Here is a 24,824-nt window from a genome sequence, read left to right as displayed (position 1 = left end):
GAGGAAAACAATTTAAGTCAGCAGCTAGAGAAAATTGAGTACTGTCCGTGATACTTTTTTTTATTTGCACTAACATACAATTTTTAAGGACAAGCTTTCGGGGTGTTAACCCTTCTTTAAGGTCCAAGCAGTACTGATTCCCAAATTTTATGGCAGAATGTTAAAACAAAACAAGAAAAAAAAAATCTAAGGCCCCGTACACACGAGAGGATCCATCCGCTGGAATTGATCCGCGGACCGGCTCCAGCGGATAGATCCGCTGGTGTGTACAACCCAATCGGACGCAACCCAATCTGTTTCCGCTGATTTTTATCCCCTGGGATGGATTTCCAGCGAATAAAAATTTGAAGACATGCTTTCAAATCTATCCGCTTGAATCCATCCCAACGGATTGATCCGCTGGTCTGTACAGACTCACCGGATCAATCCGTCCGAATGAATCCCCCGCATGCGTCGTAATGATTCGACGCATGCGTGGAATTCCTTATCCTCTATAGTGTGATACGGTTGTGTTAAGTGATGTCCCACATGTGTGCATAAACTGTCTTCTTTATATTCCTTGATGGTATGTCTGTGTAAATTCATCCTCGCTTGCAACTTCTGTCCTGTTTCACCAACATAAGGTCCTTTGCATTGGATGAGGTACACAACATTACTGGAGGTACAGTTGTAAGATCCCATGAAAGTGAAGGTCCCATTTGTGTGTGTGACACTTTTGGATAGATTGATCTGGTTGCACAGTTTGCAGCGTTTTTTATTGCAGGGTTTGCTACCATTATTTGTGACTTCATAATCTGAGTGAAGTTTCCTGCTGATTAGTTTGTGTCTGAGGTTGGGTGGTTTTCTGAAAGCCAATAATGGGGGGTAGTTGGAATATTCCTTTCAGAGTTTCATCCTCTGTTATAATGGGTTGTAAATCTTTGATTATCTTTTTGATCCCTTCTAGTGTTGGGTTGTATGTGGTGACCAGAGGTACTCGGTTATTTGTTTTTTTGCTCTGTGTATTGGAGGAGATTTTCTCTTCGGGTTTTCAAGGCTATGTTTACGCTGTTGTTGATGGTTTTGTCTTTGTAACCTTTCTTATGGAAAGTGCCTGCCAGTGTTCTGAGATATTTATCTCTGTCTGCTGGGTCTGAACAAATTCGGTGGTATCTGATGGCCTGGCTGTGTATGATGGCTCGTTTAGTGTGTTGGGGGTGAAAAATGGAACTATGAAGATAGCTGCATCGGTCAGTCGGTTTTCCGTATATCGAAGTGTGAAGCTTGTCATGCCTGATGTATACGGTAGTGTCTAGGAAGTTGACGTGTATTCGAAAAATCCATTTTTAATTTGATAGATGGGTGAAAAGTGTTGATCAATGAGAAGAATTGTTTTAGATTTTCTTCACCTTCAGTTCATATCATAAAGATATCATCAATATAGCGATACTATTTGTATGGCTTTTGTTGTATGCCTCCAGGTCAGCCATAAATAAGTTTGCATATTGGGGTACCATTTTGCTTGCCATAGCAGTACCCAAACATTGGAGATAGATGTCATTATTGAAAGTGAAGTAGTTGTGTGTAAAAATGAATTCGGTCAGACTGCTTGGACCTTGAAGAAGGGGTAACACCCCGAAAGCTTGTCCTGAAAAATTGTATGTTAGTGCAAATAAAAAAAGTATCACGGACAGTACTCCAATTTTTTCTGTCACAATTGCACTAATACGGCTACAATCACGTCAAGTAGTCAGCAGCTACAAATACTTTTAATATAAGGACACTTACCTGTCCAGGGAGCCCGTGATGTCGGCACCCCAAGCCGATCCGTCCATCGGCTGCGTAAAGGAAACCAGCAAGTGAAGCCTGCAGGCTTCACAACCGGTTTCCAGTTGCACAGTGCTTTTTGAATGGCCCTTCGTCTTTTGGGACACACACAGGTCCCAGAAGGCAGCAGGAGGAAGGAGGAGGGTCGGATGCAATAGTGGAAGGGACATACCTCGCCACAACGACATAATCAAGAAAGGGTACCAATTATATATATATAGAGAGAGAGAGAGAGATCTAGCTATCTATAAAAACAAGGAGGGGTGGGGTGGTCAATTGTTTGAGAAGGGAACTCCCCTTTAAAAACGTATGGCTTCTCACACATGGAGTCCATTGTTTCCCGCCCCCATATAGAAAGCCCAGGTGCTGCATACAACCTCCGATATACACAAATAGCTATGTGCGGATGTACTCTGGGTATACTATAAAAATGTCTACTTTTTTCATACACCTGTACACCTCAATCTTAAACTCATGTTTAAGATTGTGGGAGGCTGTATGCAGAATCTGGGCTTTTCAGGCCAAGGAAAAACCACCATAATTTATATTGAATGGAATCAGGTGCCTGTCCTTTAAAAGGGAGAACACAAGATGGTAGTCCATTATTTTTTATATATATATCTCCTGCCACAGGTTTTTTGTGCCCCAAGTATTCATCCCCCAAAACTAAACTGTGTTTTCAGTGGAGGCCTCCTTTTATGAGCCTAATGTAACATGGTAAATCTATGCATAATTTAGGTGGACGAGAATTGAATCTTTGTGGTGTCCTGGAGAAAGTTAAATAATTAATTTTTTCCAAAATATATATCATTGCTCATGCTTTGAAATATCAATGTAGCACAGCGTTTATTCTATTGCAGATTATATATTATGTATTGTTCGCAATACTCCATTGAGTAACTGTTTACAAAAAATAAAACATTTCAATAATTGTTTTTGTGCTTTTTTGTTTCTAAAAATTCACCTAGAGTTTTTTTTATAGTTGAGTAAATATGGGTAATCAAGCTGCTACACAATATGAATTTGCCGCCACCCCCTTGTACATGAGGAATTGATAGCAGATTTGACTTTTAATATGATCACCCCCTAAAGCCACCAGAGACAAGAAAAGTTCCTAAAGTATATACTGTACATGTGCTATATTTCACTTTGATTAACTTTTAGTTTTTTAGGGGCTTACGTTGAGATGTAAAATGGTACCGTATTTGTTGCCATTGGGTGGGGAGCTGCAAGAAACACTGTAATAAAATGTGTCTCTTTGAATACATAAACCTTGCATTGCACTTGTCATTTAAGGAACTCTGTTGAATAATTTCCCCCAGTGAGGAACCAATGTTGTTATCGCATAATAAAGAAAATATATTGTAAAAATCTACACCTTGTTTTGTGTGAATCTTTTAAAGCAAAACACCAATTTATGCACAAACCAGCTGATTTTCTAAATGTTCTTTTAAAAAAATCAAAATTCTCTTCCTTGCAACCATAGTTACGTTACTTTGTGGACAAGATTTCTCAGACTTCTTATCTCCTGTTCCATGTAAAATTCATTATATATATATATATATATATATATATATATATTTTATATTATATATATATATATATATATATATATATTTTATATTATATATATATATATATATATATATATATATATTTTATATTATATATATATATATATTTTATATTATATATATATATATATATATATATATATATTTTATATTATATATATATATATATATATATATATATATATTTTATATTATATATATATATTTTATATTATATATATATATATTTTATATTATATATATATATATATATATATATATATATATATATATATATATATATATATATATATATATATATATATATATATATATTTTTTTTTTTATATTATATATGCACTGAGAACCGAGCGATCGAACTCTGCCAATCACTTGGTTCCCACAGCTCCATGAGCAGAGAGCTGGCGACTGTCGGACAGTCACAGCTCTTTGCTCTGCCCCCTCCTTGCTCACTGGAGCGCTGAGCTGTAGAGGTGGGGGGGGGGGGGCAGGCGGCTCAGGCTCTCAGTGACTTGCTGAGAGGCTGAGCCGGGTGTCGGTCCAGGTATCTAGGTGGATCCCACCTCCATGATGGTGATGGCGTGGAGCCTGCCCCGACACTGTGACGTCAGCAGAGAGCGTACAGAATAAAATGCACGCATGTGATGATCCATAGAAGTACAGCCAAACAAGCTTTGGATGTACTTTTCCTTTAATGAAGTACTTCATATGTCTTGCTTCCTGAGTTTAAATGATAAAACCAGCTTTCAGTTTATGGGCCTATACACAGCCCTTGCTACCCGTCTGAAAAGCACCGGCCATGTATTGCTTTTTAGAGCCTAGTACAGGAGCAGCCGGGAGACGTTCAGGAGGCGATAACTGATGCAACCATGATCATAATGTTTGGCTTGCAGTTATTGTGGATTTTCCCTATTCACTTGAATAAGTTATGTACTGCTAGCCAAACATGACGTGGGATATGATTTTTGCCTGTGCATGTGAACAACCCCATCTGACTGCCACTGCAGCCTAAGTAGTGGTTGCTAAAACTGTGGCTCAAGCCTGGTGGGGATTCCCAGACACTAGTTCCCCATCAGGTCCACTTCCTATGTGATTAACAGCAGGCAGTGGGGCAGATCCCTCACCAATAGGCAGCCTGCTATTGGCAGGCTGCCTGCTGTCAATCACAAGGAGAGAGCAGACATGATTGGGAACTAGTGTCTCAGCTTCCCAATTAGGCTCTGGCCACTGTCGGCATCACTGGTTGCTAGGGGGCTGTTGGCTGTGAAACTGACTAGTAGGAAGGGAAAGGCGTAGCAGTGGCAAATATGTAATCTACTACATAGCATACAGAGATAGGCACGCTGCTTGTGAGTTGGGCTCAATTACCTCTAGTTTTATTATATACGAACAGAAGGCAATTATTTTTAAATTTGGTGCAGTAACAGCACTTCTTCATAAAAATGGCACTATAAGCAACTACCTGAATCTGCTTCACATCCCTACCAAAATGGGCATCCGGGATTTTTTCTATCTGCTGCAGGCCATTTTAAAGGACCATACCACCAAAAGTGTCTGTAAAACTCTAGCCTCAGATTGACTGACTAGATTTTCTGAAATATCTACTGTGCTGTAAAAAATTGCCCCAAGCTAAATCATGAATGGACTGTGATTAACTAGTGTTGCTCACGAATATTCGCATTGCGAATATTCGACTCGAATATAGCATATTCGAGTAATCGCGCTATATTTCGAATTTCGCGGTGAATATTCGCAATTCCGAATATTAGATTTTTTCCAATTTTATTTTTAGAACAGATCACATCCTAGATATCTCCATCGACGTCTAAAAGCATTGCTGGTATGATTAGAGACCCTGGGCCGAGTAGCTGAAGCGTTCATTGAATTTTGCCGAAAAATCGCAATGCGAATATTAGGCAATCGCAATATCGCGCGATTATTTTCTTCGCCCCTATCTTCCGCATCAGAGCGATTTTTACAGTTTCATTTTTAAAACAGATTACATCCTAGTGATCTCCATAGACGTCTAAAAGCATTGCTGGTATGATTAGAGACCTTGGGCCGAGTAGCTGAAGCGATCATTTTATATTGCCGAATATTCGCAATGCGAATATTCGGCAATAGGAATATTGCGCGATTATTTTCTCCGCCCTTCTTTTGCATCAGAGCCAATCAGAGCGCTCCTACAGCATTTGTCGAAATTGCGCAATAAATATCGCATTCGCATTTTGCGAAATTTCGAAAAAATGTCAAGAATATTCTGAGCCAATCAGAGTGCTCCTTCCGCATTTGCCGAATATTCGCAATTATTTTGTATTGTAAAATATCACGAATATTCTGAGCCAATCAGAGTGCTCCTAGCGCTGTTGTCGAAATTTCGCCATCAAGATCGCATTCGCATTTTGCGAAATTTCGAAAAAATATCAAGAATATTCTGAGCCAGAGTGCTCCTACCGCAGTTATCGAAAATTCGCAATTATTTTCGCATTCGCAATAGCGAAAAATCGCAATCATTTAATTTCGATAAAATATCACGAATATTCGAATTTCGCGAATATATCTCGAATATTCGAATATATATTCGAGATATATCGCGAAATCGAATATGGCATATTCTGCTCAACACTATGATTAACCCCATTTTTGGAAAGTTGAGGTCAATTTCACTTGCCACACCCAGGCCTGCGATTACTGTCAGACCTGTTAAATCAAGAAATCACTTCAATAGAAGCTGTCTGACAACGTTTAGCAAGCTAAAATGTCTAAAAAAGCAATACATCATGCCGTGTTCTAAAGAAATTCAAGAACAGATGAGAAAAGTAATTGACGTGTTTTGGTCTGGAATGGGTTACAAAGCCACTTCTAAAGCTTTGGAATGGCAGAAAACCAGGGTGAGTGCCATTATCCATAAATGGAGAAAACTTGGAAAAGTGGTGTACTGTCCCAGGAGTGGCAGCCTACTAAAATTACTCGAAGAGCACAATGAGAATGCACCTAGGAGGTCATAAAAGAACCCACAACATCTAAAGAACTGTAGGCCTCACTTGTGCACTACCAACCAACATCAGACTAGAGCCGGACCACTTGGCCTTCAGGAGAAAGATCAAAACCCATCTCTTCTGAGGTCAAGGGGTTCCCTACCCATGAAATGGATACAGCGCCCAGAGGCGATTCAGTTCGCATGTGTTGCGCTTTACAAGTTTCTCACTCACTTGCCTTAGTTAAGGTCGGTGTTCATGATTCAACAATAAGAAAAAGACTGGGCAAAAACGGCATCCATGGGAGCATTCCAAGGTGAAAGCCACAGCTGACTAAAAAGAACACAAAGGCTCATCTCAGATTTGCTAAAAAACATCTTGATTATCCCCAAGACTCTTGGGCAAATATTCTGTGGACTGATGAGAAGAAACTTGAACTTTTTGGAAGTTTTGCGTCACATTACATTTGGCATAAAACTAACAGTCAAGCATGGTGGTGGTAGTGCGATGTTCTGGTGCTGCTTTGCAGCCTCAGGACCTGGGCGATTTTCCATAATTGATGAAAACATGAATTCTGCACTCTACAAGAAAATCCTGAAGCAGAATGTCTGGCCATTAGTTTGCGACCTCAACCTCAAGTGTGCTTGGGTTATGCAGCAGGAGAATGGCCTGAAACACACCAGCAAGTCTGCCTCTGAATGGCTCAAAAAAAAACTAAATTAGGGTTTTGGAGTGGCCTAGTCAAAGTCTCGATTTAAATCCGATTTAAGATGCTGTGGCATGACTTTAAACAGGCTGCTCGAAAACCCTCCAATGGTGACAAATTTAAAAAAAAATTGCAAAAAAGAGTGTGCCAAAATTGCTCCGCAGCGAGATAAGGCTTATTTCCAATTATCGCAAACGTTTAATTGCAGTTGTTGCCGCCAAGGGTGGCAAAACCAGTTATTAGGTTTAGGGGACAATTACTTTTCACAGGACTTACAGGTGTAGATGTTCCAAAATACATGATGTATGGATAACATACAATGCTGGTTTTGAAAATAGCATTCATATGTTGAATAACTTCTTTTTAGTATCAGTCTCCCTGGCCACATCTAATACGGTTACGACTGTCTCAGAGACCTGCTCTATAAAGTGAATTTCTATACATCCTACTCCCCGAGAAGCTGATATTGAGACAGAGAGAATCAATCTTCATATATCTGACCATTCATCTTTTTCTATATTCCTTACAGCTTGGGAACATTGCATCCTGCATTTTAGAAGATATTTCATCAAATATTTATGAACTAAGATATTGTATATGAAGGAGATGACACCCTTTGCACGATGAGACCTCTCCACATCCTCTATTACTGGAATCCTTTAATGTACCATAGGCATTATCTTCCCTTGGGAACCTATTGTATTTCACGTTTGTAGATACTGATAAAACTTGGCTTAGGCATAGAGAACTCTCCTGTAGCTGTTCAAATTACTCTAAAGAATCATTACTGTACAGTTCAGAAACTGCCAGCCACCATGTTGTTCCATTCTGCCCCAGGTTCACTTCCTCATACAAAGAATTTGCCCAGATTTGGTGTAAAAGAAGTAAATCCCTTTATCCCCATAAAATCCTTGACCTCCAAATTTTATCTATCAAATGCAAATTAGGAGTGCCATCCTGAGTGTGAAAAGCCTTTTTCTCGAGATTCTCTAATAGGTCTGCCTCTCCCACACATGTGCTTTAAAACTGATAAAGAGGGTGAATCATTTTACACCCAACTCACAAAATGTACTATGCAGCTAAATAATTAACCACGGATTGAGGGTACCTATGTCTTTCTCATCAGTTGGACATTGTTATGTTTCCAGGGCCGGACTGGGAATAAAAACCAGCCCTGGAAAAAATTTCATATCAGCCCCACAGCATTATTATACCAGCATAGCGTCATTATTTTCTTGTTCATGAAAGGGAAAACCATACATTTTAAAGCACATTTGAAGAGTGTATTATATATATATAGATAAGACAGATATGAAAGCACATAGGGCTTTATATCTATAAATGCAAATTCCAGGTAAAAGTGGTCAATCATTAAAGGGGACCCCAGGAACTCAGAATGTGGGGGGGACCACCATCCGCAGAAAGAATACGGTAAGGGTAGTGGGTTACTGATAAAAGGGGGAAACCTTTATATCATTGCCCCCTTACATTATCATATTCACTTCCCCCTTACATCAGTGACCCCCCCTCAGACTGGCCTAGCCGTGCTGTCACCGACCTCCTCTCAGGTGCACCATGCAGGGCTCAGTCAGTCGGCACCAGCTCAGTGGCTCTAGTTTTATCCTATATAGTCTCCTCTCCACAGTCCACAGACATCTGACTTCTCCCATGACCCCCATCCCGGCGGTGCTCCCACTCTTGACTCCTCTCCAGACTCCCTCAGAGACTGCAGACATGATACAGGAGATGATCAGAGACTGCAGACATGATACAGGAGATGGTCAGGGGCAGACATGATACAAGAGCTCAATGGAGCCTCATCAGTGCCCATCAAATGCAGCCTCACTGTGCCCATCAAATGCAGCCTCGCTGTGCTCATCAAATGCAGCCTCGCTGTGCCCATCATTGCAGCCTCACTGTGCCCATCAAATGCAGGTTTACTGTGCCCATCAAATGCAGTCTCGCTGTGCCCACGAATTAAGCCTCACTGTGCCCATCATTGCAGCCCCTCCTGTGCCCCATTTCCCAGTCTGCAGTCTCTGTCTGTGGGAAGGTGTGTTGTTGATGCTCGGTACAGTACCTTCCATGCCAGCAGGATATCCATGATTGCCATCAGCATGCAGGGTCTGTTCTCGTTTTGGATGGGGACAGTGCTCCTTCCAGATGATTGGTTTGCTGTGAGATGGAGTGGTCCCTGGCCACCTGCGCCTTCAACCATCCTCATTTTCTGCCCCCAGTTAGCCTGTCCTCTGATCCTGGGGAAGTGAGAGCACTGGGTGGGAGCTGGAGAGAAGCAAGAGCGGAGAGCACTGGCGAGGTTGGAGAGCACATGGGTGGGGCAAAGAGCAGGGGGGAGTGGAGATTACAGGGGTGGGGAGCGGAGAGCACTGGGGGGAGCCAAAAAGAACAGGGGTGGAGAGCACAGGAGGCTGAGGGGGGGGGCTGGAGAGCACTAAGGGGGAATCTTGAGAGCACTGGGGGGGGCAGAAAGTACAGGGGTGGAGAGCACTGGGGGGTACAAAGAGCAGGGAGGAGTGGAGAGCACTGGGGAGTGGAGAGCAATGGGGGAGCTTGGGAGCACCAGTGAGGGCCAGAAAAAACAGGGGTGGAAAGTACAGGGGGCTGGAGCGCACTATGGGGGCGGAGAGCACTGGCGGGGTTAGAGAGCACTTGGGTGGGGGCAAAATGCAGGGGGAGCGGAGAGCAATGGCGGGGTTAGAGAGCACATGGGTGGGGGCAAAATGCAGGGGGGAGTGGAGAGTCCAGAAGCGGGGAGCGGAGAGTGCTGGGGGAAGCTTGAGAGCACTGGAGGGGAGCCAAAAATAACAGCGGTAGGGAGCACTAGGGGGCTGGAGAGCGATGGGTGGAGCTTGAGAGCACTGGGGGGCCAGAAAGAACAGGGGTGGGGAGAACAGGGGTGGAGAGCACTGGGGGGTGGGGAGAACAGGGGTGGAGAGCACTGGGGGGGAAGAAGAGGGCTGAAAAGCACTGGGGGGAGAATAGGGGTGAAGAGCACTGGGGGGTAGGGGTGGAGAGCACTGGGGGTAGCACTGGAGGGGGAGGGAGAACAGGGGTGGAGAGCAGGGAGTGGGAGAACAGGGGTGAAGAGCACTGGGGGGGATAACAGGGGTGAAGCGCACTGGGGGGAGAACAGGGGTGAAGAGCACTGGGGGAGGGAGAACAGGGGTGGAGAGCACTGGGGGAGGGAGAACAGGGGTGGAGAGCACTGGGGGGGGAGAACAGGGGTGAAGAGCACTGGGGGGGAGAATAGGGGTGAAGAGCACTGGGGGGGTAGGGGTGGAGAGTACTGGGGGGGAGAACCGGGGTGGAGACCACTGGGGGGAGAACAGGGGTGGAGAGCACTGGGGGGGAACAGGAGTGGAGAGCACTGGGGGGGAGAACAGGGGTGAAGAGCACTGGGGGGAGAACAGGGGTGAAGAGCACTGGGGGGGAGAACAGGGGTGGAGAGCACTGGGGGAGGGAGAACAGGGGTGGAGAGCACTGGGGGAGGGAGAACAGGGGTGGAGAGTGGAGAGCACTGGGGGAGGGAGAACAGGGGTAGAGAGCACTGGGGGGGAGAACAGGGGTGAAGAGCACTGGGGGGAGAATAGGGGTGAAGAGCACTGGGGGGGTAGGGGTGGAGAGCACTGGGGGGGGGGAGAACCGGGGTGGAGAGCACTGGGGGGAGAACAGGGGTGGAGAGCACTGAAGGGGGAGGGAGAACAGGGGTGGAAAGCACAGGGGGGAGAACAGGGGTGGAGAGCACTGGGGGGGGAGAACAGGCATGGAGAGCACTGGGGGGACAGTGGTGGAGAGCACTGGGGGGGGGACAGGGGTGGAGAGCACTGGGGGGAGAACAGGGGTGGAGAGCACTGGGGGGGAACAGGAGTGGAGAGCACTGGGGGGGGAGAACAGGGGTGAAGAGCACGGGGGGGGAGAACAGGGATGAAGAGCACTGGGGAGGGAGAACAGGGGGATGGTGGCTGGAGAAGGATGGGAAGATCAGGGGGGGGGCAGAAAGAACGGGGGTAGAGAGAACTGTGGGAGGGTCGCTGGAGAGTGTGGTGAGGGAGGAGAACACTGGGGGGGAGCTTCAAGGAGAACCTGATAGGAGGAGAAGCAGGGGGCTGCATATAGAGGAATTGAGATGTCTATATTCCTCCATACCGCCGCAGAATGCTTGATTCTCCTCCTCTTCCTCCTGCAAGCATTCAGCAGCTGTATGGAGGAATATAGACATCTCAATTCCTCTATATGCAGCCACCCTGCCGAATCCGATCCTCCTATTAAGCACCTCGGGCGGGCTGTACGGCAGGCATGACATCTCCTGTGTATCATCACTGAGCTGGCTGGCCTGGCTGAGTCTGTGTTCGGCGATGACGCTGTAACACGGTCCCGCCCCCCTAGACCGGCTCGTGTGATAGGCTGAACACTGATTCTATCTACTATCACATGAGTCAGTCTAGGGGGGCGGGACCGTGTTACAGCATCATTGCCGAACACAGACCCAGCCAGCAAGCTCCGTGATGATGCACAGGAGAGAGGGAACAGGGAGCACTGCAGCCCTGCAACTGAAACCGGCCACGAGACAGGCAGCCTACCGGGAAATCTCCCAATATCCCAGTAGGTCAGTCCGGCCCTGTATGTTTCTATGTGTTGTTACTACACACCAGTAAATTATGAAGTACAGGGTGGGCCATTTATATGGATACACCCGGGTGGGCCATTTATATGGATACACCTTAATAAAATAGGAATGGTTGCCGCCATGGTCACCACCCATCTTGAAAAGTTCCCCCCCCCCCCTTACATATGCTAATGTGCCACAAACAGGAAGTTAATATCACCAACCATTCCCATTTTATTAAGGTGTATCCATATAAATGGCCCACCTTGTACATCTAATGATTGGAGCATCTGAATCATCTTTATAAGATTGGAGCTACAGGCTAAATTAAGTTAACACTGTAAATTACATTATGTTAAACAGTTCCAGTGGTAAAACTACTGCCACATGGCTGCTATGGGGCCCAGGCAAGAGGGAAGCCCTGTCGAGGCCCCATGGATCAAAGATGACTGGAAGGCTCCCTTCTAGCAGAATACAATAGCTCAGCAGGAAGGATTCCCCTATCCACATGGAATGTGTGGATGGGAATATTGGCTTATTCAACCCACTAATGGCTAGATCTCCAGGTGAAATAAAGGGGAAAAAAAGCCTAAAATGGAAAATGAAAGCAGCCACCACATCTAAGGATTGGTGAAGTGCAATATTTTACATTTGTGTTTTGGGGTTTAATATCGCTTTAATTACCCTGAAAAATGACCAAAGGTAGAAACTATAGTCATGGCATATTCTATTGGAGTGCCTTGTATCACCAAAGAAAAGTAGGACATCATCCATGTATAACGATAGTTTTTCCTTGACAGAACTTCAGTTAGAGTCATTTATTTTCAAAAAACATATATTCATAGATGACAGTGGTTTAATATCTATTGTAAATCGTAAAGAAGCTAAAGGGCACCCTTGATGAATGCAACATTGTAATTTAAATTGAGAACATTAAGTTATTTACTCTAACTCTTAAACAAGGATCCTCATATAAAATGTTACCCCATTTAATAAATTTAGGGTCAAAGATTATACATCACCTTTAAAGTATCTAAATTACCTGCCTGTGGTCCTCAGAGACAGATATGAGGAAACAAAAGAGTAGAGCAGTTTTCCGATAAATAAAATGCCAAAACGACTAATACTATAATAAATTGCCCTACCCCCTAATTTAAACTTCGGTATATCAAACCCACACATTTACTCTTCCAAAACCATAACCAGATCCACCCAGGCTGGAGGAATAGTCTATGAGGCCTCGTACACACGACCAGTTTCCTCGACAGAATCCATCAAGAAACTTGGTGGCAGAGCTTTTTTGCCTAGGAAAACGGTTGTGTGTATGTTTTTCATCGAGAAAACTGTCGAGGAACTCGATGAGAAAAGGTTTTCCTCGTCCGGAGTCTCAATTTCCTCGTCGTGTTCCTCGTCGGGCTGGTTTTCGACGAGAAACACGTTCGTGTGTATGCTTACAAACCCACACATGCTCAGAAGGGTGGCGCCAGTGGAATCAAACTTCCCCTTTATATTGCCGTCGTACGTGTTTTACATGACCGCGTTTGAGAACGACAAGATTTTGTCTTGACAGTGTGTACGCAAAGAAAGCTTGTCAAGTTTCTCGACAAGCCTAACAAGGAACTCGTCGAGGAAAACGATGTTTCATTTACGACGAGTTCCTCGGTCGTGTGTACGAGGCCTGAGAGTCTGTTTATTTCACTAATGATCCACTGATCATGATTCCAATGCTTTACGGCCTTCAAGCCAATAACTTAATAAATGCACATTTTTTCATTTTTATTTATTCATTTTTTAAGGTAGAATTTTCCTTCAATATTTATCTATATTCACCAGGGGCCAGATTCAGGTACAAATACGTTACGCTGCGGCGGCGTAACGTATCCCATTTACGTTACACCGCCGCAGGTTTACAACGTAAGTGCCTGATTCACAAAGCTCTTACCTGTAAACTTGCGGCGGTGTAGCGTAAATCCGTTCGGCGCAAGCCCGCCTAATTCAAATGGGGCGGGCACCATTTAAATTAGGCACGTTCCCGCGCCGAACGTACTGCGCATGCTCCGTCCGTCAAATTACCCGACGTGCATTGCGCTAAATGACGTCGCAAGGACGTCATTGGTTTTGACGTTAACGTAAATGGTGTCCAGCGCCATTCACGGACGACTTACGCAAACAACGTGAATTTTAAAATTTCGACGCGGGAACGACGGCCATACTTAACATGGGTTACACCACCTAGAGGGCAGCCTTAGTTTTACACGGCGTATCTCGACGGAAACAACGTAAATTTAGAGCGACGGGTAAAGCGTACGTTCGTGAATCGCCGTAACTAGTCATTTGCATATTCTACGCCGTCCGCAATGGAATCGCCACCTAGCGGCCGGCCTAGAATTGCAGCCTAAGATCCGATGGTGTAACACAGTTACACCTGTCGGATCTTAGGGCTATCTATGCGTAACCTGATTCTACGAATCAGGCGCATAGATACGACAATCGTATCTCAGAGATACGACGGCGTATCAGGAGATACGCTGTCGTATCTCTTTTGTGAATCTGGCCCATTGATCACTGGATTCCACTGTGTTTTGAGTGCCAAAAAAACAACAACTTTACAAAATACAAAGGAGAACAATACTACAATAAGCAGATGACTTGCAAATACAACTTTAATTTGTTATTTAGTATTTCCTATTTTCCAGTGGTTTTTATTCAGGGGGAAAAAAACTAAAGGTATTTTGATTACTGCATGATGAATTTTTACATCAGAGCATACAGTTTACCAAGAAAATAAATATAGTGACCATTTAACTGCAAATTGAAATCTGTCTAAAATGTAGGCAATGAATTTGCCTTTAAAACAAGTGAAAGGCCCATGTGGCAGCAGCAGCTTCTACTGTGTGAAAGGCTGAAGTAGATCACGTAGCTGTATCCAGATGTTCAGCAATCGTAGGTAGTGTGAGTGCTGAGTGTGACCTCAGATTTGTTTTACCTGCTATAATATAAAACGAAAAATACAGCTATAAGAAGGAGATAGTGGACTTTAACCAATATGCATGGTATTCTGCTATAAAATAGCCTGAACATGAACTTTCCTAAACAGCTACAACTTCATACAGTGATACCTCGGTTTGCGAGTAACGCGGTATATGAGCGTTTCACAAGACAAACACCAGCTGGGTGGGGCAAACGTAACGTGCGTCGGAGCACCCGAAAGTGTCAACATTTCCTGAGTGTCTCTGAGCATCACCAGCGCCCCCGTACCTCTGGTCACATACAGTACTGCATACACCAGCAGTGGTTGTGGAACAAATAATCTAAGTTTCCATTATTTCTTATGGGGAAACTCACTTTGATATACGAGTGCTTTGGATCACAAGCATGCTTCTGGAATGAATTATGCTTGTAATCCAAGGTATTACTGTATGAGGAACCAAAGGAAGTCCTTCAATCCATTGTCCAGCTACTGTAATTTTCCTCTTCGCTGGCTGTGTATAACCATGCAATCTATTCAAATTTATCCAAAAATAATGTAGGCTCAAACTAGTCATTGAATGTATCGGGTGAAAAATATTAAATATTATAAAATAAAGTCTAATGAATAAGAGAGCCCTTAGGCAAAATTGTTTTAATAGCCAACTCCAGCCAATCCTGTATTTCAATTTTTTTGTGGGATGAGTAGGCTTCAATAGTTTATAGGTCTTTACCATGGTCCATCACACTAGTGAGATTTGCCCTCCTTGCAGGAATAATTGTGGCAGGCAAAGAGCTACTGGGGTAGATTCAGGAACGATTTACGCCGGCGTATCCATGGATACGCCGCGTAAATTCAAAGCTACGCCGGCGTATCTATTTTCTGTATTCAGAAAGCTAGATACGCCGACATTAGCCTAAGATACGACTGGCATAAGTCTCTTACGCCGTCGTATCTTAGGTATCTTAGGGTGCATTCTCATGCATTCTCATGCTGGCCGCTAGGTGGCGCTTCCGTAGTTGTCAGCGTAGAGTATGCAAATTACATACTTACGCCGATTCACAAACGTACGTGCGCCCGGCGGTATTTTTTTACGTTGTTTGCGTAACTCGTTTTAGGCGTATGGCTGCTCCTGCTATTAGGAGGCGCAGCCAATGTTAAGTATGGACGTCGTTCCCGCGTCGCGATTTGAAAATTTTACGCCGTTTGCGTATGTCGTCCGTGAATGGCGCTGGACGCCATTTACGTTCACGTCGAAACCAATGAAGTCCTTGCGACGTCATTTACCGCAGTGCACGTCGGGAAATTTTAGGGACGGCGCATGCGCAGTACGTTCGGCGCGGGAACGCGCCTAGTTTAAATGATCCACGCCCCCTACCGGATCATTTGAATTACGCGTGCTTACGCCGGCCCCTTTTACGCTACGCCGCCGCAAAATACGAAGCATCCCCTGGCTGTTACTTTGGAATACTTACAAGCTAGATCTCCAGTTAGATCTCCATTCTTCTCCCAAATAAAAGTATAAAGCAGTGGTTTCCAACCTCAGCCCTCAAGGCCTTTTCTCTAGATAAAATAGCTGTCATAAATAGTAAGACAATGGTTTAAAGCAGGGGTACTGGAGGACTGAAATTGGGAACCAATGGTGTAAACTTAAATAGTAGCTTTTTTTACTACTTTTTACTTTTTACTATTTATTGCTTTTGTTTATCATACGTCAGCTGCTGCCTAGAGACTCTGTTGTGGTAGCGCGGTTTTTTGTTTTCCAATGGTGTAAACTTACGTAGTGGTGTAAAAGTCTTCTTCCAAAATGCATTTAAGGTAGAATGGCTGAAGTTTCCTTAAAGGGGTGGTTCCCCCTAAAACAAATTTCTAACAATACATTCGTAAGACCCGTTACACTGCGGGTAGGCTGGCTTTTGTTTTGTTTTTTTAGTACATACCTCGATACCGCCGTTTCGTCCCTTGGCGGTGGGCGTTCCTAGTTGATTGACGTTCCTCCGACGGGCACATACGTGACGTCACGACTTTCCGAAAGAAGCCGAACGTCGCTGCGCAGGCGCCGTATAGAGCCGACTCAATACGGCGTCTGCGCAATGACGTTCGGCTTCTGTCGGAAAGTCGTGACGCGCAGTATGCGCCCGTCGGAGGAACGTCAATCAACTAGGAACGCCCACCGCCAAGGGACGAAACGGCGGTATCGAGGTATGTACTAAAAAAACAAAACAAAAGCCAGCCTACCCGCAGTGTAACGGGTCTTACGAATGTATTGTTAGAAATTTGTTTTAGGGGGAACCACCCCTTTAATGAGTAGTTAAAGGATCGCTAAAGGAATTTTTTTTTTTAGCTAAATAGCTTCCTTTACCTTACTGCAGTACTGGTTTCATGTCCTCATTGTTCGTTTTTGCTTTGAAGTAGCTGTAATTCTGCTGTGATCTCCACACTTCCTGGTTGCCTGTTTCCTAATAACCATCATACTGGGAGATTTTCACGTGGTCTAAGCTGTCATTACTGTGTGTCTAAAACTCCTCAGAACCAATCAGATTCATTTTAAAAACAAAACACTGCCCTGGATTTGTTTGTTTTTGTTCTGTGAGTCTTCCCGACTCACCTCTCACCCGGAACTTCATGTATGTACCTTTTAAAACCGAAAGTGAACTAGAGGCACATTATATGATAGATTAAATTCAATTTTTAATCATTTTTAAAAGGAATCAGTTAACTTTTATGTCTCTATACCCAATAAACAGTCATTTCAGCAACAAAAAAAAATTTCCTTTAGTGACCCTTTAAATTATGTTGCAGACTTTCATACAAAAATGCTTGGCTGTCTCTAATTTTTGAGTCAATAAGCCTTGAACAAACATGCAGCAAGCAAAGCTCAAACTTCCAATTTGTGCACACTGGTTCTGCCCTCAGTCGCACCAGTAGGACTTCAGGTACAACATGCGATTTACAAGTCGAACCTGAAGTAGCATCTAATGTTGTAAACCACTTGTACCTTCAGGTAAGCCTATAATAAGGCTTACCTGGCTGTAGTGACTGTAAAAATCTCCTTAACATGCACGGTTTAGAAGATATCTACCATATACGCTTGCGTCGACATCATTGACGCATGCGCACTGAAGAAACGGGCCACTCGTGCAGTTTCTTCATCAGCTCTGGTAAATCACATCGCTGGAGCCCGCGAACGTGAAAATAACTCCGAGAGACATGTCGCCGGTCACAGCGGTGTGCAGGGACCGCTGCAACAGCTTCGATCTAAGGTAAGTATTTCATAATGAGCTAGTATGCGATACATACTAGCTCATTATGCCTTTGTCATACAGGATTTGTTTGTTTTATGTTTGTTTTTTCGGGTTTACAACCACTTTATGAGGTACAATTTCAAGTAGTGCAATTTGAAAAGTAGTTAATGTATTACTTAATTCAGCACGCTTTCACTGCCATAGACTCTAATGTAAATCATGCTGCAAATCATACATGTGTCTATATCAGCAATACATGTCAAGGATTCAAAAAGTCATAAAATCACTGAATCATGACAGCCAGGAGACTCATAGGCCCGGATTCACATACAACGGCGCATATTTATCCCGCCGTAGCGTATCTTCTTTACGCTACGCCGACGCAGCGCAGAGAGGCAAGCACCGAATTCACAAAGCACTTGCCACCAAATCTGCGCTGGGTTTCTTAGGCGTAAATCGTCGTAAGTGGAAGTGGGCGTGACCCCATGCAAATGATGGGCCGAGCGCCATAAAGATACGAATAATGAACGGCACATGCGCCGTCCCATGGACGCATCTCAGTGTGCATGCTCACAATCACGTCTGAACTACTCCCTAAGATACGCCGGATCACTGCCTACGACGTGAACGTAACCTACGCCTAGTCATATTCATGTACAACGTAAACGACAAAAGATACGACGGCTTGTGTTCACTGGTTCATAACTTTGCATGGGTTGCGCCTCATATTGTGAATAACTTTACGCCGGACGTACGACTTACGCAAACCGCGTATATTATGAGCCGGGTGCAAGTATGTTCATGAATCGACGTATCTCCCTCATTTCCATATTTGAATAGGAAATCAATGAGAGCGCCACATGTGTCCAGCGTAAATATGCGCCCACGATACGCCGGCATAGGCAAGTTACGTCGGTCAGATGAAGCCTATTTTTAGGCGTATCTCAGTTTGTGGGCACGGCGCATAGATACGACGGTGCATATTTGCACTTACGCGGCGTATCTCTAGATACGTCGGCGCAAGTGCTTTGTGAATCTGGGCCATAGTTTCAGGAGAGGCCAGTGATGGCAGCCTACATCTTTCCTTGCAAAAAGTTTCCTGTAAATTGTATGATTTGTAGCTATATTATAGCATTAACAGTAGGTTTCCGCCTATGCTTACCGCATTTCTGATGATCTTCTTGTAAGCAGTGTGTTTTTGGTGATATTCTGTTTTGTTTATCTTTGCATCTTTTCAAACTTGCTGAATCTCTTTTATCTGTTTTAAGAAAGTATTTAAAGATATGCATGAACTTTTTTTTCAATATTAATGAAGCATTTGTGAAAAGAAAAGGCAAAGGAAAGCAAGTTTGCGTATTTCTCATAACTTCAGCATATTTGTCGTCTTAAAGCGGGAGTTCACCCATTTATTAAATTTTTTTTTTTCTCCCCTTAGATTCCTGCTCGTTCGGTCTAGGGGAATCGGCTATTTGTATTAAAATATGAGCAGTACTTACCCGTTTTCGAGATGCATCTTCTTCCGTCGCTTCCGGGTATGGGTCTTCGGGAGCGGGCGTTCCTTCTTGATTGACAGTCTTCCGAGAGGCTTCCGACGGTCGCATCCATCGCGTCACTCGTAGCCGAAAGAAGCCGAACGTCGGTGCGGCTCTATACTGCGCCTGCGCACCGACGTTCGGCTTCTTTCGGAAAATCGTGACGCGATGGATGCGACCGTCGGAAGCCTCTCGGAAGACTGTCAATCAAGAAGGAACGCCCATTCCCGAAGCCCATACCCGGAAGCGACGGAGAGGATGCATCTCGTAAACGGGTAAGTACTGCACATATTTTAAAACAAATAGCCGATTCCCCTAGAGAAAACGAGCAGGAATCTAAGGGGAAAAAGTGCCCTCTAAGGGTGAACCCCCGCTTTAACATCTGCAATAATAAGGCCTATAAGGCCACAGTTATGCCTTTGGGCATTGGCATCTAACATGACACAGTCAGACAGTCTCACCAAATACAGCCAGACAGGATGACTGTCATCTCAGGTTTATGGATAAATTACAAAGGTGATGCTGAGACAGTTTTAACCGGTTTCGACCGGCGCACGACGATGTACGTCGACAGAATAGCACGGCTGCGCAAATGGGCATACGGGTACATCCCCTTTAATTTGCGAGCCGCGTCATCGCGCGCGACCCTGCCTTGAGCTCAGTGACCGCGCCCACGATCGGGTCACAGAGCTGAAGAACGGGGAGATGTTAGTGTAAACACAACTGCCCGGATTCAGAAAGGACTTAAAGTGGAGGTTCACCCAAAAAAAAATTTTTTAACATTACATTCAGCCGAGTTGTTCTAATGACAATCGGCTGTTTTTTTTTTTTCGTACATACCGTATTTTCACCGCCGCTTCCAGGTATGTCTTCTGCGGGACTGGGCGTTCCTATCTGATTGACAGGCTTCCGACCGTCGCATACTTCGCGTCACGAGTTGCCGAAAGAAGCCGAACGTCGGTGCGCAGGCGCCGTATAGAGCCGCACCGACGTTCGGCAACTCGTGACGCGTAGTATGCGACGGTCGGAAGCCTGTCAATCATATAGGAACGCCCAGTCCCGGAGAAGACATACCCGGAAGCGGCGGTGAAATAAGGTATGTACGAAAAAAAAAAACAGCCGATTGTCATTAGGACAACTCGGCTGAATGTAATGTTAAAAATGTATTTTTGGGTGAACCCCCACTTTAAGTCCAAATGAGCTCCGTCGTATCTATGCGCTGATTCATAAAGGCAGTTACGCCTGAATTTGGCCAAGATACGACCAACGTAAGTCTCTTACGCCCTTGTATCTTGGGTGCATATTTACGCTGGCCGCTAGGGGCGCTTCCGTAGATTTACGCATTGAATATGCAAATGGCCTGGATACTTCGATTCACAAATGTACTTGCGCCCGTCGGATTTAGCTACACCGTTTACGTAAGGCTTACATCCGGCGTAACGTTACCCCTGCTATATGAGGCACAGTCAATGCTAAGGTATGGACGTCGTTTACGCAAGTCTTACGTGAATGGGGCTGGGCGTAGGTTACGTTTACGTCACAGGCATTGAGCCAGCGTATGTTAGGGAGTAAATTCGACGTGATACTGAGCATGCGCGCGCATGCGCCGTACGTTCGGCGCTTCATTTACATGGGGTCACGATTCATTTAAATACATCACGCCCACCTTCCACCTACTTTGAATTACGCGGGCTTACGCCGGCCTATTTACATTACGCCGGCGCAACGTTGTCGGCTAGTGCTTTCTGAATACTGATCTTCCCTCACTTCCCTCAGATGCGCTAAGCCTAACTAAAGATACTCCAATGTATCTGAATCGCGGCCAACATCTCCCCGCTCTGCCTAGGTCATCGGAAACAACGATTAGTGATGTGTCACGGAAACCCACGCCTCCTAACAGTTACAAGAACTCCCTAGGACACACTTAACCCCTTCAGCGCCCCTACAGGTTAACCCATTCACTGCCAGTGTCATTTTTACAGTAATCGGTGCATTTCTTATAGCACTGATAACTGTAAAAATGACAATTGTCCCAAAATGGTGTCAAAAGTTTCCGATGTGTTCGCCATAATGTCGCAGTCACGATAAAAATCGCTGATCGCCGCCATTACTAGTAAAAAATAAAAATATTACTAAAAATGCCATAAAACTATCCCCTATTTTGTAGACGCTATAACTTTTGCGCAAACCAATTTATAAATGGAGCCGAGCGTGGCCGAACCCAGCCGAGTGTACCCGAGTGTACTGCACTCGGTATATGTCGAAGGCGGCGCTCAGAAAGCGGGGATCGGCGTATAACGCGCACCCACGATTTTCCCCTGATTTTAAGGGGAAAAAAGTGCGCGTTATACGCCGATAAATACGGTACTTTTAATTATAGGACTAACTACGTACTGCCTTCTTTTACCTCTCACCTTACAAAGGAGGCTCTTATTCCAATTTAAAAAGTGAACCTCTCATGGCCCATTTTCATCTCAGTGCTGCGCCAGCACACATGCGTTATGCCACAGGTAATGCGATAATTTGAAATGGCTGCCTAATGCACAAAAACACACCAAAAAGGTACATTTAGCACTGAAATTAACCTCAGTCCATCTGCAAGGTGTGCATTCAGAATGAATAACACCATATTGCATCAACTCATAAAGTGTGCTTGTGGTAATAAAATATTTTTTAAAGGGTTTTAAAGGGGTTGTAAAGGTTCAGGGTTTTTAAAAAACAAAAACAAACACGTGGCCCCGATTCTCCTCTTCTGGGGTCCTTCAGCGGTGCTCCTGGCTCCTCCTTTTCTCAAGTGCCCCGTCTGAGAAGCGCTCTCCTTCGGGACACCCTTGCGGGTGCGTCCTGTGTCTTGCTTCTTCGTCTATTTACACAGAAAGCAGGACTCGACCCCACCTCCCAGCGCCCGTGTCATTGGATTTGATTGACAACAGCGGGAGCCAATGGCTGCACTGTTATCAACCTATCCAATCAGGACACGAGACACCGGCCAGAGCTGGTGTGCTCATTCCCTTCGTGGGACACTGAGGGTTTAGGTAAGTATAACTGGGCTCGGGGGGAGGGGGGCTGCTGAGTGACAGAAGGTTTTTTGCCTTCATGCATAGAATGCATAAAGGTGAAAAACCTTAAGGGTTTACAACCCCTTTAAAGACTTGTAACTGTTATCTTAACACATTACTTTGCATGGATGCACTTAACATGACAAAAATAGTTAATTTTTCCGAAAATATCCCATACAGTTAAGGGGCGCAAGTAGATATTATAAATTTGTGCAGCCTTGTAAAATGATCAATGTTAAAGTGATAAAGAAAAACTAAAGTGCTGCTATATATAAAAGCAATAGTGTCATCAGTCAGAACAGCTGCACTATTTGAAACAGTGATCTAACACTATATAGCTGATTAATTGATTAAATAATAGTGCGCTTGTTCCAACCCAGGTGCAGAAAAACTTCTATAATACAAATGTCAAAAAATATACATATGCACATTGTATCAAAAATATATTGCATCAGTAAAAATAAAGAAATTATAATATAATATAATTACAATACATGTGTAGATAACTAAATAAATAAATAAATCAAGTATTTTTTCAACGATAAAAGTGACTTGTTGAAGTCACAGTGACACCACCTCCATTACCAGGTGAAATGCCCGCTCACCTTGCTTTTGCTTTTAGAGATATCTGAGAGATGAATGTCTGGACTGTGTTGTAGTAGGGAGCCCTTAAAAAGTCACGTGATCTGTGACGCAACGTGACGGGAGGAGCTGGTGACGTAATTTCCGTTGTCTCTGCAAAAGCGGTGAGGTGGAGAGCCTCTTGTCCCTCTTGGATGTAATGTATACACTGTTAAAATGGAGGGAGACACATATTTGGGGAGATGGAAAGGCTGCTCGCCCCGGAATTGCATGGAAGAGAGGGTTCCCCATTGGGGCTTTTAGGCAGCAAGAAATGTTTTTTGTAAATAACGTTGTTGTATAAATGATTGTTTATTGCCAACAATTACGGATATCACAAGGGTACAAAGGTACAAAGAAGGTCACAGGGTGATAACAATGTATAGGTTGAAAACATATGACGTTGCTGGATGCAGTGAGCATGACATGATTGCATAACATGATTGCAACAAAACTTTGACAGTAGGAGGCTATATGTAATAAATAGTATATAATAATGAAAACCCCATGAGCGGTGCTGTAGCCCCGACGCGTTTCGACCAGTTTGGTCTCTTTAGGGGGCTGGGATTTCTAAAAAATATATATAGAGAGAGTATAATAATTACATATGATCAAAAATAAATGAGAGGACATAGGTCAACACACATCATAAAAAAATAGCCATAATAATTTCATAATTACCACTGAGGCAAAACAATGGGCAATGTATAAGACCATGGGGTGGACCAGTGGGGCCCAGGTTGCCTCCACCCTCCAACAGCGGGCGGCCTGACCAGAACAGCTTTCAGGGAGACGCATGAAGAACGCCCCCCAGGGGCAGCAGAGGAGCAGTCCTACAAGAAAAACACCCATAATGAACCATGATTAGATTAATTAATAGAAGAATGTATGAATTCCAGGGGGCTGTTAAATAACAGCTGGCCCATATGTATGTATCGTAGTAGGTATGTAGAATATAGCATGGGCTAGGGCAAATGTTGGTAACCAACATTTGTAGAGAAGAGCAAGGGCATCCATAGAGTCCAATAAGAGTAGGTTGGTAAGTAAGAGTGGTAGGTTGTCATAATGGGGTTAATGGATGTTAATTAACAAAAGATAGATTGATTGGGGTGGGGTGTAGGGAGGTGAAGTGATTGAATGGTAGTGGAATATTCAAGTGGTGTTTTATATATATATATATATATATATATATATATATATATATATATATATATATATATATATATATATATATATATATATACACATATATAAACAGCAAAATGTGTGAATTGTCGTTTAAGGCAGTAGTGTTGGACATAACACATGAGTGAAGGAATAAGACATTTTTACATATCTAATAATAATATGTGGAGTAAATTATAAAGGATTAATATAATTAAGATTATAATAGTGAAACAATGAGGTGAGATGAAATACAAAATATTTGTGGGTTGGGAAAATAGTGGGGTGTACCCCTGATGTGGGGAATTGGAAGTAAATAATTCAATGATTAAAAATAAAGTGTTGGTGGAATGGTATTGGGGTTGATGGATGTTATAAATTATACAAGTAGTATGATGGTTACAAAAGTGACCTGGGTAGTGGAAAATATAATTACCTGAAGCAATGGAGAGTTGGGGTTGCTCTAATACAGCAGTTGAAGCCTTTAGTGCAGTAAGACACTATAGAGGAAAGGACAGGATGCAAAAACAAGCAGGGATGCATT

The 24,824-nt window shown here is 43.8% G+C and overlaps 1 protein-coding gene across 1 annotated transcript in view; it reads right to left on the bottom strand.

Annotated features, from left to right (window-relative positions):
* Window positions 1-14,336: 14,336 nt before the first annotated feature.
* The window catches only part of LOC120924273, a 38,620-nt gene continuing 28,132 nt past the window's right edge, over window positions 14,337-24,824 (bottom strand). Inside the window, exons 5-6 of the mRNA XM_040335129.1 lie at window positions 19,067-19,162; window positions 14,337-14,680 (exon numbers count right to left, since the gene is read on the bottom strand). Of these exons, the coding sequence (XP_040191063.1) occupies window positions 14,604-14,680; window positions 19,067-19,162 (173 nt within the window). The 3' untranslated portion in view covers window positions 14,337-14,603. The remainder of the gene's footprint in view (window positions 14,681-19,066; window positions 19,163-24,824) is intronic.

The sequence above is a fragment of the Rana temporaria genome, chromosome 1 (assembly GCF_905171775.1).
Source record: "Rana temporaria chromosome 1, aRanTem1.1, whole genome shotgun sequence".
Lineage (NCBI taxonomy): Eukaryota > Metazoa > Chordata > Amphibia > Anura > Ranidae > Rana > Rana temporaria.
Note: the sequence above shows the minus strand (reverse complement) of the source record. Positions and strands in the feature narration are given on the sequence as shown.